Source organism: Megascapheus bottae, chromosome 22 (assembly GCF_031878675.1).
Source record: "Megascapheus bottae isolate mThoBot1 chromosome 22, mThoBot2.hap1, whole genome shotgun sequence".
In the NCBI taxonomy this organism is placed as follows: domain Eukaryota; kingdom Metazoa; phylum Chordata; class Mammalia; order Rodentia; family Geomyidae; genus Megascapheus; species Megascapheus bottae.
In genome coordinates this window covers 33,917,173-33,929,811 of record NC_143530.1, presented here as the reverse complement: position 1 = coordinate 33,929,811, position 12,639 = coordinate 33,917,173, and the positions used below count along the sequence as shown (strand labels likewise).

Below are 12,639 nucleotides of genomic sequence, written 5' to 3'. Positions count from 1 at the left end.
GTTATTTTAATTACATCAGGATGGCTGTAAGTATACAACAAAGTTAAGAACTTGAGATGAAATGTCTTTCCTTTATCCTTGATATTAGAAAATGGGTGGATCATGGATCTGTTTAGGGGCTCTTCTCAGTCTCTTCGGAGCACAGATAGTTTTCAGAATCCCAGCTCTTACCCATGGCATGCCAAACCCTCTTCAGAATCAAGGAAGGGGAAGGAAAGTGCTGTCTTTCTTCTCTTGGCTAATGCTAACGTATCTCAAAAGACTGGTGTGAATAACACTAGAATAGATAGTCCTGTAGTCTTCCTTGGAGATAAATATGTTCCTCCATATCCATGTCTTGTTATTATGCAATAATAAAAAAGTTTTGTCTGTGAGCTGAGGGTTTATATTAGTTTCTTACTGTGAGTTGAATCCTGGTTTACACAAAAGCTAATGAGGAAATAGGATTCCCCTTCCAACAGCCAACTGCACCTCCTTTGTAATTCTTGACTCTCTCGACATACTAGAAAAACAACTTATTCATTATTCTTGCTGGGATTCTCCTGAGGTGCTTTCTTGTATGTCTTAAGATGCACCCAGGTTGTCCTGGCTTTAGGCCTCTAATAAAGGCCAAAGTTTGTACTCTAGGGTTTGGTGGCCTATTTCTGGTTTGAGGCCAGAGTGCTGACCTACATCTCAGCCGGGGAGATGTGTTAGTAACTTTTCATTTCACTGTGACAAAATACTTAACAGACCAACTTAAAGAATCAATGGATTTATTTTCATTCATGGTTTCAAAGAAATCTCGGTCCATAGGTGTCTACTGGTGAAACAACAGCAAGTTCACGGTCACGGAAAGCATCAAAATGGTGGGAACCTGTGGAGAAACTGTTTTATCACGGTAGGTAGATAGGAGGCAGTGAGTAAGGACGGGACTGGCCCAGATACCCAGCTCCTAAACTTTCTAGAATCTCCCAAATAGACCCAGCAGCTGAAGATGAAGCATTCCACGATGAGTCTGTGGGGAACATGTCATATTCTAACAATAACAAGAGACTCTCAGGACTGTGATAATGAGAGAGACTGGAGTGAGGCTATCTTTTACCTGTGTCTGAATAATGTATCTTTAATTTCCTCTGAATGATGTTTTTCCTTGTGAAGGAGGAAGATGCAAATGATACATTCTGGACTTGGTACGAATGAAACTGCTATACTATTAATTTGGCAGTCACGTTTTCACCACACCTTCCACAACAATGTTTTCCATTGATTTCTGCCCTCTGTCCAGATCACTCCAACTGGTGTGATCTTGGATGATGATTCCATCATTTGGGTCATCAACAAATCTCTCCTGTATATTGAGCCTACCAAATTAAAAGAGCACTAAGCCAGGTACCTGTGGCACAAACCTAGCTACTCAGGAGGTTGAGATCTGAAGATTGCCCTTTGACGCCAGGCAGGAAAGTCCATGAGACTCCCATCTCCAATTAACTACCCAAAAAAGTGGGAAGTAAAGTTCAAGTGGTAGAATGCTAGCCTTGAGCAAAAAATAGCTCAGGGACAGTGCCAAGATCAGCACCAAAATTAATGAATTAATTAAAGCGATGTTTAAAGTGTTCATGCTTTAAACGCATGCTTGTAAATCCCTAATATTCAGAAGACTGAGATCTGAGGATCACAATTAAAGGCAGCTCTGACAGTGTGAAGCTCTGAGTTCAAGACCACAGTACAAAAGTTCAGCCTTCTTCTCCAGAATGGGATCATGGCTTTATCAGATGAAATGCAAGCATGCTCTTTTTTTCCCTTGGTTTCCACACTACTTTTGTTTTCCTGAATCATGGCTTATTTGTAATGCTGCTGTATCACACAATCCTCATGACAGCTCCATATACGCAAGACAAGGTTTATAACCTGTGTGACATGCAAGTTCCTTGTCTATAACCTGGGGAGACAGTCCTTCCTGCTTTGAAGAGAATATAAATGGTACATATATAACCTATGGCTGACTTCCTCCTTATTTGCCCTGCAATGTTCTTTATAGCTTGTCTCAGCTCAGTAAAGTCCCTTGAAGGGCAAACTTATATGTCACATTCTCTTTGAAGCATGGACTCAAGTGGAACTTGGTCCTTTCTCTTTTATATTCACTAAAAATAGTTTGTATCTTGCTTATTTATTTTCTTCTGGTAGAATTGAGGCTACTGAAGGGTACACAGCATTTTTTTTGCCAGTCCTAGGCTTGAACTCAGGGCCTGAGCACTGTCCTTGGACTTTCTCAAGGCTAGCGCTCTACCACTCGAGCCTCAGCACCACTTCCAGCTTTTTTCTATGTATGTGGTACCAAGGAATCGAACCCGGGTCTTCATGCATGCTACCACTAGGCCAAACGCCCAGCCCGGTACACAGCATTTTACTCATATTATTTATACTCATATTCTCAGAGGGCTTCTGGCGTAGGTGCTAAAATGTTGTTTTATGTCTGATTGAGTCCTCTTCTGTCTTCCACTTGCCTTAGCCTTTGTAACTCTTAGCTATCATGTTCATATGCTATGATTTCTAAGCTATATATAACTATCAAAATTCTCTAGTTTATAAGAACTGACTTTAAACACTGGTATGCCCCTTTTGCCTCGAAAGTGTACCTTCTAATTTCCTTTGCATCTTGCATGGTATTGAAGAGTTGGGTGGCACTTGTGCCATTTCTCAGTTTTGGAGATGTGAGTCCTCTGGCCCAAGCTTCGGAATCGTCGAAGACAGGAAACAGCCAAGAGCAGAGGTGTCTATAGTACCTCACACAAAACCATGCAAGGGTTCTATATCAAGCTTGTGCACAAAGACTAAAAATCAGGTTTTTTTATTTTGATATAGTACTAAAATCAGAGTTTTTTAGGTATAGTACTTCATGATTTTAGATTTTATGAAGTATTTTGCAATTCTTGCTCCAAATATATTTTCTCTATTTTTATGACACCAGGAAATTCTTGTCACTATAATACTGTAAATATATATCTTATATTGTTCTTAGGGGAAGTTGAAGATTCCCATAGTAAGATGTAGCAAAGTTATAATTTACAAACAACTTTATAACAGAATTAATGAAAGTCAACTTTTGGTGTTGCTTGAATTCATTCTCAAAAATCTAAAACTAAAAGGAGAGAAAAGCCAGGCATGGTGGCTCACACCTGTAATCCTAGATACTCAGGAGGCTGAGATCTGAGAACTCTGGCTCAAAGCCAGCCCAGCCACTAAAGTCCATGAAATGCTGATGTCCAGTTAACTATCAGAAAACTGGGACTGGTGCTGTGGCTCAAGTGGTAGAACACTAGCCTTGAGTTGAAGAGCTCAGGGACAGTGCCCAGTCCCAGGATTCAAGCCCCATGACCAACAGAAAGAAGGAAGGAAGGAAGGAAGGAAGGAAGGAAGGAAGGAAGGAAGGAAGAAAGAAAGAAAGAAAGAAAGAAAGAAAGAAAGAAAGAAAGAAAAGAGAAAACAGGGTTGGGAGTGTGGCTTAGTGGTAGAGTGCTTGCCTAACACGCACGAAGGCCGGGTTAGATTCCTTAGTACCACATACTTACAGAAAAAGTCAGATGTGGTGCTGTAGCTCACAAGGTAGAGCTCTAGCCTTGAAAAAGCCGAAGGACAGTGCTCAGGCCCTGAGTTCAAGCCTACAACTGGCAAAGATAGATAGATAGATAGATAGATAGATAGATAGATAGATAGATAGATAGATAGATAGATAGAAAAACAAAAACCTAGTGGACTAAAGCTACAGTGTGACCTAAGCATCCATTAAGAAAGATATTACTTCACAGTCATATACCATAATCCTTATTAAATGCCATCATTTAAAATTTAGGTCAGGTTTTAATGAGAAAATTGTTATTTATACTGTTTCTGTGTCAAGAAAATCATGGCTATATTATTGAAAAAAAAGATAAAATGAGAACCAAAATCTCTACATTATCATCTGTTAATTATCCTTCTAAAAGAAGTAATTATCACTATGGCCTAAGTTTCAGAAATGAAAACTTGTTACTTGAATGCTCTTGGTTCATGTTAACTTATAATAAATATTCATAATACAAATAGGCTCATATCTGACAACTAGAGAAATGACCTTCAGCTCTTTTTTGGGGGAAGGGGGAGGGCATCCAGGGGCTTGTACTCAGGGCCTGAGCACTGTCTTTGGCTTTCTCAAGGCTAGATAGAGCTCCACCATTTGAGCCACAGCACCACTTCCAGCTTTTTCCTATGTATGTAGTACCAAGGAATCGAACCTGGGTCTTGGTGCATGCAAGGCAAGTATGCTTACCACTAGGCCAATTTCCCAGCACCAACCTTCAGTTCTTTAGCTCTTTTTTCCTCAGTACTTGTTTGGAGCATAGTGGTAGATTTATAGGAAAAGGTATTAAAATTGCTTTACCTCATGTTATATTATTATTACTATTATTACTCATAGCACTGGTCTTGAGCCTAGAGACTCATGCATGCTATGCAAACACTCTTCTTTTCAGCTCAAGTCCCCAGCCCTACATTAGGCCTTTCACCTCTAGTTCGGTCAATAATTTATCTACTGAAGAGATGTGCACCTTAGTTCTGTAATCAGGTCTTACATGAACCACAAAATGAAGTTTCAGCAGATCTCTGAATTACATTATTTGCAAATAATTTTCCCTTGAGGAAAAAGCAGACAGTGCACATTGGGGAACATGACTGGACAAACTCTCTTCCCTGAAGTGTTTTGGGCACACAGTTTCTTTAAAATACAATGTCTAAGACTTTGTATTATTTCTCATCTAGCCATATCTTTCAGACACAGAGATAGTTCACTTACATGAGTTACATCTTGATACACCTTTAGAAATTGAAACGTTGCTGAGTCAAAAATGCATTTACTGGGGCCTGGAGTTTGGCCTAGTGGTAGAGTGCTTGCCTAGTATGCACAAAGACCCGGGTTCGATTCCTCGGTAGTGGAAGTGGTAGTGGTGCTGAGGCTCAAGTGGTGGAGTGCTAGCCTTGAGAAAGTCCAAGGACAGTGCTCAGGCCCTGAGCTCAAGCCCAGGACTGGCAAAAAATAAATAAATGCACTAACTGTACCTAATCTTTCAAGCATCGTCGTTTAGCCATGGTGTGTTGACAGCATGCTGTAGTTTGTCCTGGCCAATTCAAGGTTGCTAGGAGCTACAATCCTTGCCATTGCCACCTAGCCTCCAGCCTGACACCAGCCTAGGAGAAGTCCTGAGTCCCAAGTATGATTTCTTTGTACTGCACTCCATTTCCTCTCACTAGAAAGCTGGAAAACCGAAATTGAACCATTCTAGCCAAAGACTCTGTACTACTCTGTACTAGGAAAATACATGAAAAATTATTTAACATTAATGGTATACATAATACAGTGGACCTTTAACTGTTCCGGATACACAATATGATTAAAGTATATTAGAGAATTATGAAATATCCAAACATCTCAGAATGTCTAACCCAGGCCAAAGGTATAAAGCAGGTCTTTGGAAATAAACCACATTGTGCGGACTGTATGCTCTTCAAATCCTAATATTAAAACATGGTTCTCACAAACCTAGCATCTGTAATCCTTGGATAACAATGAAAATGGAGGGAGTAGAAATATTTGCACCCCATTCCATGTCATTTTTATGAAAGAGTGATAGTAAATTTCCCAGACTATTATCGTATCATTTAAGCCTAAATCTGGTCCTTCCATAAACCTTGGCTCTCTGGGGTTAAGAGCTGTCGAGCACTTTCTATGAAACAGCTAAGACCGAAAAGCAAGAGCCCTGGCTAACAGAAAACCAAGAGCTCTGAGTTCACACCAAGCTCTCAAGACCACCCTATGCTTAATTTATGTTTATCAGGAACATTCATACCCACATTCAGAAACTTTGCTCATTTCAGCTATCTGTTGTGTATGCTTATATGACGTGTTCTTAAATATCCAATCATCTACCAAGTGCATGGTTACAAACTTCCATCTCACAGCTAACAAGTTGTTGGGCTGCAGTCATTTGTCCACAGGGTGAAGAGATCACTACATTCCCTGTCTCTTAAAGCTAAGGGCAGGGATATGGAAGATACATAACCTCTGCTTATTTTCTAAAAGCAGACTGCTGGTCTAGAGGGTAAAAGCAAGGCACAACTCAAGCAAGGATAAAGTCAGTAAACAATATTTTACTGAAACATTTCATTACACAGAAAGTCTGTCTGAAGTGTAAAGCTACTGTCTTACACAAAGAGGACAGATCCATTTGCAAAGACTAACATGAATACAATAAATATGGGGTTTACATACTAATTTATACACAGAAACTGCCCCAAGGCCATAAAAATTTATATTTAACAGTGCAACATATAATTTAATCATTTGATTTATTTGACTGGTTCTTCTTACTAAACACAAATAACTACCTGGTTTTCATATACATATATAACATTTTTATGCATATAGTTATTCAACAATCTGTACAGTGTCTAAACGTAAAACTCCTAAAAGGCACAATTGTCTATACAACATATACAAAAACGGCTGGAGCTGACACAAAAACAATTATTGGTCAAAAGTTCATGATTGCACAAAGGTTAGTCATGAGTTCACGTCAGAAAAATGTGCTTTAAGGAAAAGGGGGTTTTCAAAGAAACCTGTAAGTGTTATTTTAACAAAATGATGAAAAGTAAACCACTAGGTGGCTATCACGAGCCTGTCCTCATCCTCATCACTGCTCACATCACAGAAGTGCACCGCGGGTGTCTGGCTGGGCGGAGCCGGGGGCCTGCGAGCCTGCCTGTCTGGAGAGAGAGTGTGTGGACCTGACAGCCTCACCAAGGCTTTCCCATGAGCCTTCTGCAGTGTCCCTGGCCCAGGCAGGGGTGTGAGCTCTGGCCTGGGCTTTGGGTGGCTCTCCTCCGGGGCAGCCTTCTCAGAGTCTGTTGTATTTGAGCTATCGAGCCTTGCCTGGTCACCTGCAGGGGCCGATGGACCTAGTACTTTCTTTGCATTTTCCTGCTGGACTTGAGGTGACTCCTGAGGAGACTCAGTCCTGCTGACCTGGTTTAAACTGGCTGCTGCAGGTGTCTGCTTGGGTTGGGTCTCGCTTGCTTTGCTGTGGGCAGGTGGTACTTCAGACACTCCCTGGGCATCCACGGTTACCTGGCCGACGGAGGGGATCAAGGTTGGCAGGGCTATGTTCAGGATCTGGAGCCCAGGAATGTGCGTGGGAGGGGCGGGATGGCTTTGGGAAGAAGGGTTCGCAGTCAACACCTGCAGTCCCACGGCGTTGAGAGCGAGGCCTGGGGAGTGGACCTGTGGGGTGATGGTGGTATTTGCGAGACCTACAATATTGAGAGTTTCCATGCTTAGTGATGTGAGTGACTGCAGGCCAGAGGTGCCTAGGTTCTGAAGGCCGGGCACACGGATTTGGCCAATGGGAAAACATGGCACAACATTGCTTAATTCAGGTACTCCAGCAGGATTTGTCGTACCGGCCACTTCTGTGGTGGTGTCTCCAGGAGTGCTTGTGGTCCTGTGAATGACGCTGACGGCAGGGATGGTGAGCTGCACGGGCCCAGCCTGAATGGGTACAAAGGTGGAGTAGGTGAGGCCTGCGGGCACCACGTGGATTCCCCCCACTGGAACCATGTTGTATGGAGTCCTTGATTGCTGCTGGGAATGCAAGGGGAGGTGGCTGAACAAATGTGTCTGGGGAGAAGGCAGGCCTGCGGGTGGGTGAAGGGCGGTTTGCAGCCTCTGGTCTTGAATGCCAGGAGGAAGTAAGGCAGGAGAGGCAATGCTGGCTGTTGTCTGAGAGTTGAGCTCAACTGTGGCAGGAGAGAGTCTTACCAATGGCATGTCCTAAAAGACAAGAGAGGAAAATGAGCCGGAGGAGGAAAGCATCCCAAATCACAGAGGCAAAACGTTACCGCCAAGTCTCTTCCAAAGGAGTTCACAGCCACTCTATTTAGTTATGTTTTGATTTAGAAATACATTTCCAACTGGGAAAAAAAACCAAAAAACAAAAGAACCCCGGATATACCGTATTGTTAAATTTCTTCCTTTTCCAGTACAAATAAAAAGAACACATCTTGTATGGAACTTCCCTAGACATCTTCACATTTTATACTGAAATAGCTAAAGAACTTACCTAATTTACTAATTTTATCAAGAGTGCAGAAATCTAGGCTTACATAGTCCTTTTCTTTTGCTTTTGACAGTTCTGGGGTTTGAACTCTGGGCCTGGGCTCTGTACCTGACCTGAGCTTGTTGTTCAAGACTAGCACTCTATTACGAGAGACCCAGTGCCACTTGCAGCTTTTTCTGAGTAGTTTATTAGAAATAAGAGTCTCATAGACTTCCCTGGCTTTGAACCACAATCCTCTGATCTCGGCCTCCTGAGTAGCTGGGATTACAGGTGTGAGCCACTGTGCGCTCAGCTTCCCTTTCTTTTTTGTCAGTGTTACCTACCAAACAAAAACCTTTCCAATTTACAAAAGTCCTATGACCCTACTCAACACATCCCAGTGAGGAGGGAGAAGAATGCGCTCCTCCCAGAATTCCTTGTGGAATTCCTGGAAGCAGGCCGTGCACAGTACACTGCCTGAGCCTCCCCACAGCTATGGCTGGCCTGGATAGCTCCTAATAGGCAGCTTCCCAAGTCACCACTGCATTTGATCCTCCAGGCAATGTGAACTTCTTCAAACACATTGGGCTCATGTTAACTGGCAGCCATTTGGCTGCTGTGGGCAAGCACAAAACTTCTGCATGTGTGTGCATATTATGTTGCAAACCCACCAGGTCAAGTCCAGTGGAAAACAATTCAGTATAAACCCCGGGATACCCAAGTTCCAGAATGTACGTCTGAAATCGGCACACACATATCAAATGTTGGCTTGTTTTTGCCAAGAAGCAAATAATAATAAATGGGTCTACTTTTCAAAAGCCACGTTACTTTTACAGATCTATGCTGTAACATGTAGATTCCTATTCAGACATTTAGCAAGTTTCCAACAGACATAGAGGTTTATGTCACTGATGGTAATCGTAACAACATAGCATAAACTGGTTTGGCCATGAACAAACTGGGTAGGTGTGTGATTTTTTAAAGCCATTGGGCTTCATCTATAAAAGGAGAAAAGAACTACCAGCAACCATCTGTGTACCTGTGCTGAAGCGACGGCCTTCCCTGCCACAGAGCTGCTCACAACTTCAGATTCAGAGTAGTCTACAAACATCTGATGACAGGGGCTTCTGGGTGAGCTGGAAGCATCTCTGGAAGGAACCATCTCCTCCTCGTCTTTGGCCGCCTGTGGCCTGGCCTTGGCTGCCAAGGCTGTCTTCCTGCTGTGCTCTGACTGCACTGTACTCAGCACGGTCATTTTGGTGAGCAGTGCTCTGGGTAGGACATCCATTGGGTCTGTGTGAGCCCCGGAGAAGCACTCAGTAATCCCAAGGTCCTCGTCCACACTTCCGGCATCCTGAAGGCCACTCCTAGATGGAAGATGCTGCGGGCTGGCCGTGACCGAGGGTGTGGCAGACAGGACGGATTCTGCCTGGCTGTCATCATCATCCTCTTCGTTATCATTATCATCGTCATCTGGACCATCGGAGTCTTCAAGGTCACATCCAGATCGTTCATAACCGAATCTCTGCTTCTCATCTAATAAAACAACCAAGAGGCGTGGCTATACAATGCTCTACCATGGTTTACATTTTAGAAGCCAGACAGTAGTGAAGGATGGAAGCCAGGTAAGGTACACATAGCTACCAGGGGGAACTCCAGAGAGACAATGAAGGCTTATGAGGTTTGTGATGAAAAACACACACAATGGGACAGGAGAGAAAGAGAATGGCAAGGCAAAGTCCCCAGCATTACAGCTGAAAAATTTACAACAGTAAAACTAGGTGAGAAATTCATACAATTAATTCAGCTTTTTTTATATTTAGTTGAACTAAAACAAAAAAAAAAACTCATGGCATCTGATCTCTGTATAACATCATTTCTTTTAAATCTGTGCCATTTTGTAGATGTTTCCATTGTTCTGAGTAGTAATATTCTTCTACTACTTAAACATTCTTTATTTCATATATTTTTTATTGTAATTAATAGAAGGGTTACATGATATTTGCCAGATAGATGGTGCATTAATTCCCATACATTGATACCCTTTCACATGTCTTGGCCCCCATTTCCCTCCCCCCACTCCCACCCCTCATCTTGTTTTTCCCCGTTCCCTATCCAATTTCAAACAACCAAATACAAATATATCCGATAATAAACATTCTCTTTTATTTTTCCTTTAGAATAGGAAAAATGTCAACTTTTCTGTCATTTTTTTTCTGGATATGATTTGATCTACTGCATGATGACAGGCATCATTAAAACTCACTATTAAGGTCATCACTGCATCACACAAGACTGGCCTTACCAAGAAATGATCCCCACAACAGTTTCAAATTTTTCACTCAAGTGAGACTTGGTTTAAATTTTTTACCATTTACTAGAAACATTACAGAATTAGCTTTTCTTAGAAAGCAAAGAAACTTTAGAAAGTGAAGCATTTTCTTCAATGAACTTTCTGTGGACCCATGTTCAATGTAAGAGTTAGGTGAGGCAACCAATCACAACAGTATCAGACTACAATTAAGGCATAAAACGTGTGTCCTTGAGTCTACACGAATCATCTATGAATGAATAATTACACGAATCAACGAATGCATGGAAAAGAGCTAACTTTTGCTGAAAGAAAACTCCAATTAATAAATTAGTATACTTATCAAAGACAAGAGCCATCAATATATAAACAGGATATTTAAAGGATCTCAAAGTATTTCCACAAAAATACTTACTATTTACAAAAGGAAAATACTAAGTTTACAGAGCAGCATTCTGTGAGCTGCTCTGACGATTAGTATGCTGCACTGCAGTGAGGCCATGTGCTCCTGATGTGATATGAAACACCCGGGGTGCCCTTCCCAGTAACACACAGCCCCCCCAACTGTGAAACACAGCAGAGCCTCAAACAACCAATCAATAGTATGGGTCATGGAAGAGAAGGCTGAGGAGCAGAGTTCAGGAGCCAGAGGAGATGTGGAGACCAGACAACATGGGACTCTGGACAGAGAGGGGTGCAGGACAGGACCTGAACAGACAGGGGGACAGTGTGGGCTACAAGACAGAGTAGAGAGTAGCTCATTGTGGGACAGAGATAGAGAGGCGTGCAGTGTGGGACCCAGCACAGAGAGGGGGTCAGTGAGGGACAGGGTCAAGAGGAGGGCGCAGGGTGGGACTGCCGGAGAATGGGAGACTGGCTGAGTAAGGTTTCTGGCTCAGTGTTGACTTGTCCACTAAGACTGCGTAAGGAGCCAGCACAGGGGCAGCTGGGCAGCGTTCTCACAAAGTGTCTGTTCTAGGTTCAGCATGAAAATGATCTTTTGAAAAATCCATTGAAAAATAATCCTCCGAGGGCTCCACATCTTGATTTGCCTTTGGTGAATAAATAAAACGTGTCCTCTGGTAAACTTGTAAGTCCTCACCCTGCATTATCCTCAAGTAAGAGTTCTCTGAGATCCATGTTTGTTAGTGTTTATTAGTAAACTAGCAATTCTCCAAATCTATTCCAACCCCTCCACTGGTTAAGTCAGAACCACAGGACATGTCTCCATCTGTCTCCCCTAGATACATGTTCTACAGTGTTCTTACATCAATTTCTGTCTTTCGGTTCAACTGTATTTATGACAAGATGGCTGCCTGGCATCCACCCACCAGAGAACCTGCCTCAACTCTCCAGCTAAACCAGCGCCATCGGATCACAGCCAGAGCAGGGGCTCATTAAGGATCTGGCTTCTTTAGAATGGAACGAGTTGTTAAAAAATGTAGTTAATTATTTAAGTGTTAAGCCCACAACTCACAAGTGTCAGAGCTGAGACTTAAATCCATGTTAGTCTACACTAAATATTTCACATTCAGTTATGTTCAGAAAAATCTAACTACAGAATGATCAGAAAGGTCAACAATGAATTACAGTCATTAAGTGAGCTTGTTATAAATATGCATGTGGTTAGTGTTTATAGGTACAGACATTAAAGGCTTCATGTAATTATCTAATTACCAACCAAATATAAAAAAAGCAGTCCCCAAGAAGAACACAAACTAGTAACTGAATTTAGTTTCATAAATATCCTATGGTTTCTTAATCTATTCAAGTTAAGGAGTTGTAACCATTTAAAATTTTACATGTACATAATTATATTCAAGAGTCATCTTGATCTCTATTTTACTTTGTAAAATATATATAAAGAATTTGAAAAAGAATACTCTTCAATTCTTGAAGGGGACATACAAAACTATTTTCTCCATTGAACTGACCCTTTGCCTTGGTCACCCAAATATCAGGATCAGTAGCAGCCACAAGGAGGCTTTCCTGAGTTTTCTTGTGGCCAGAACCTGGAGAGCTAGAGGGAGGGACTGAGATTCTTCTGTAGGTCTCCCTCTGAGGGCCAAGCGGGAGAATGGAGTCCCTGCCTGGACACACTGTGCCAAAATTTTCTGAACGGACAACCACACAACCGTTTGGAAACCTGCCAATGAGCCAATGAGTACTGGACAAGTACATATGTCTCAAATTGGGCTGATGTATATATTTTTGAGCTGATAT

General features: G+C 42.1%; 1 protein-coding gene across 2 annotated transcripts in view; it reads right to left on the bottom strand.

The window, feature by feature from the left end:
- Positions 1–6,142: 6,142 nt before the first annotated feature.
- Hivep1 (HIVEP zinc finger 1) overlaps positions 6,143–12,639 on the bottom strand; it is a 112,374-nt gene continuing 105,877 nt past the window's right edge. For both annotated transcript variants that reach the window (XM_090356489.1, XM_090356488.1), the window contains exons 8-9: positions 9,145–9,641; positions 6,143–7,840 (exon numbers count right to left, since the gene is read on the bottom strand). In XM_090356489.1, the coding sequence (XP_090212615.1) occupies positions 6,671–7,840; positions 9,145–9,641 (1,667 nt within the window). In that variant the 3' untranslated portion in view covers positions 6,143–6,670. The remainder of the gene's footprint in view (positions 7,841–9,144; positions 9,642–12,639) is intronic.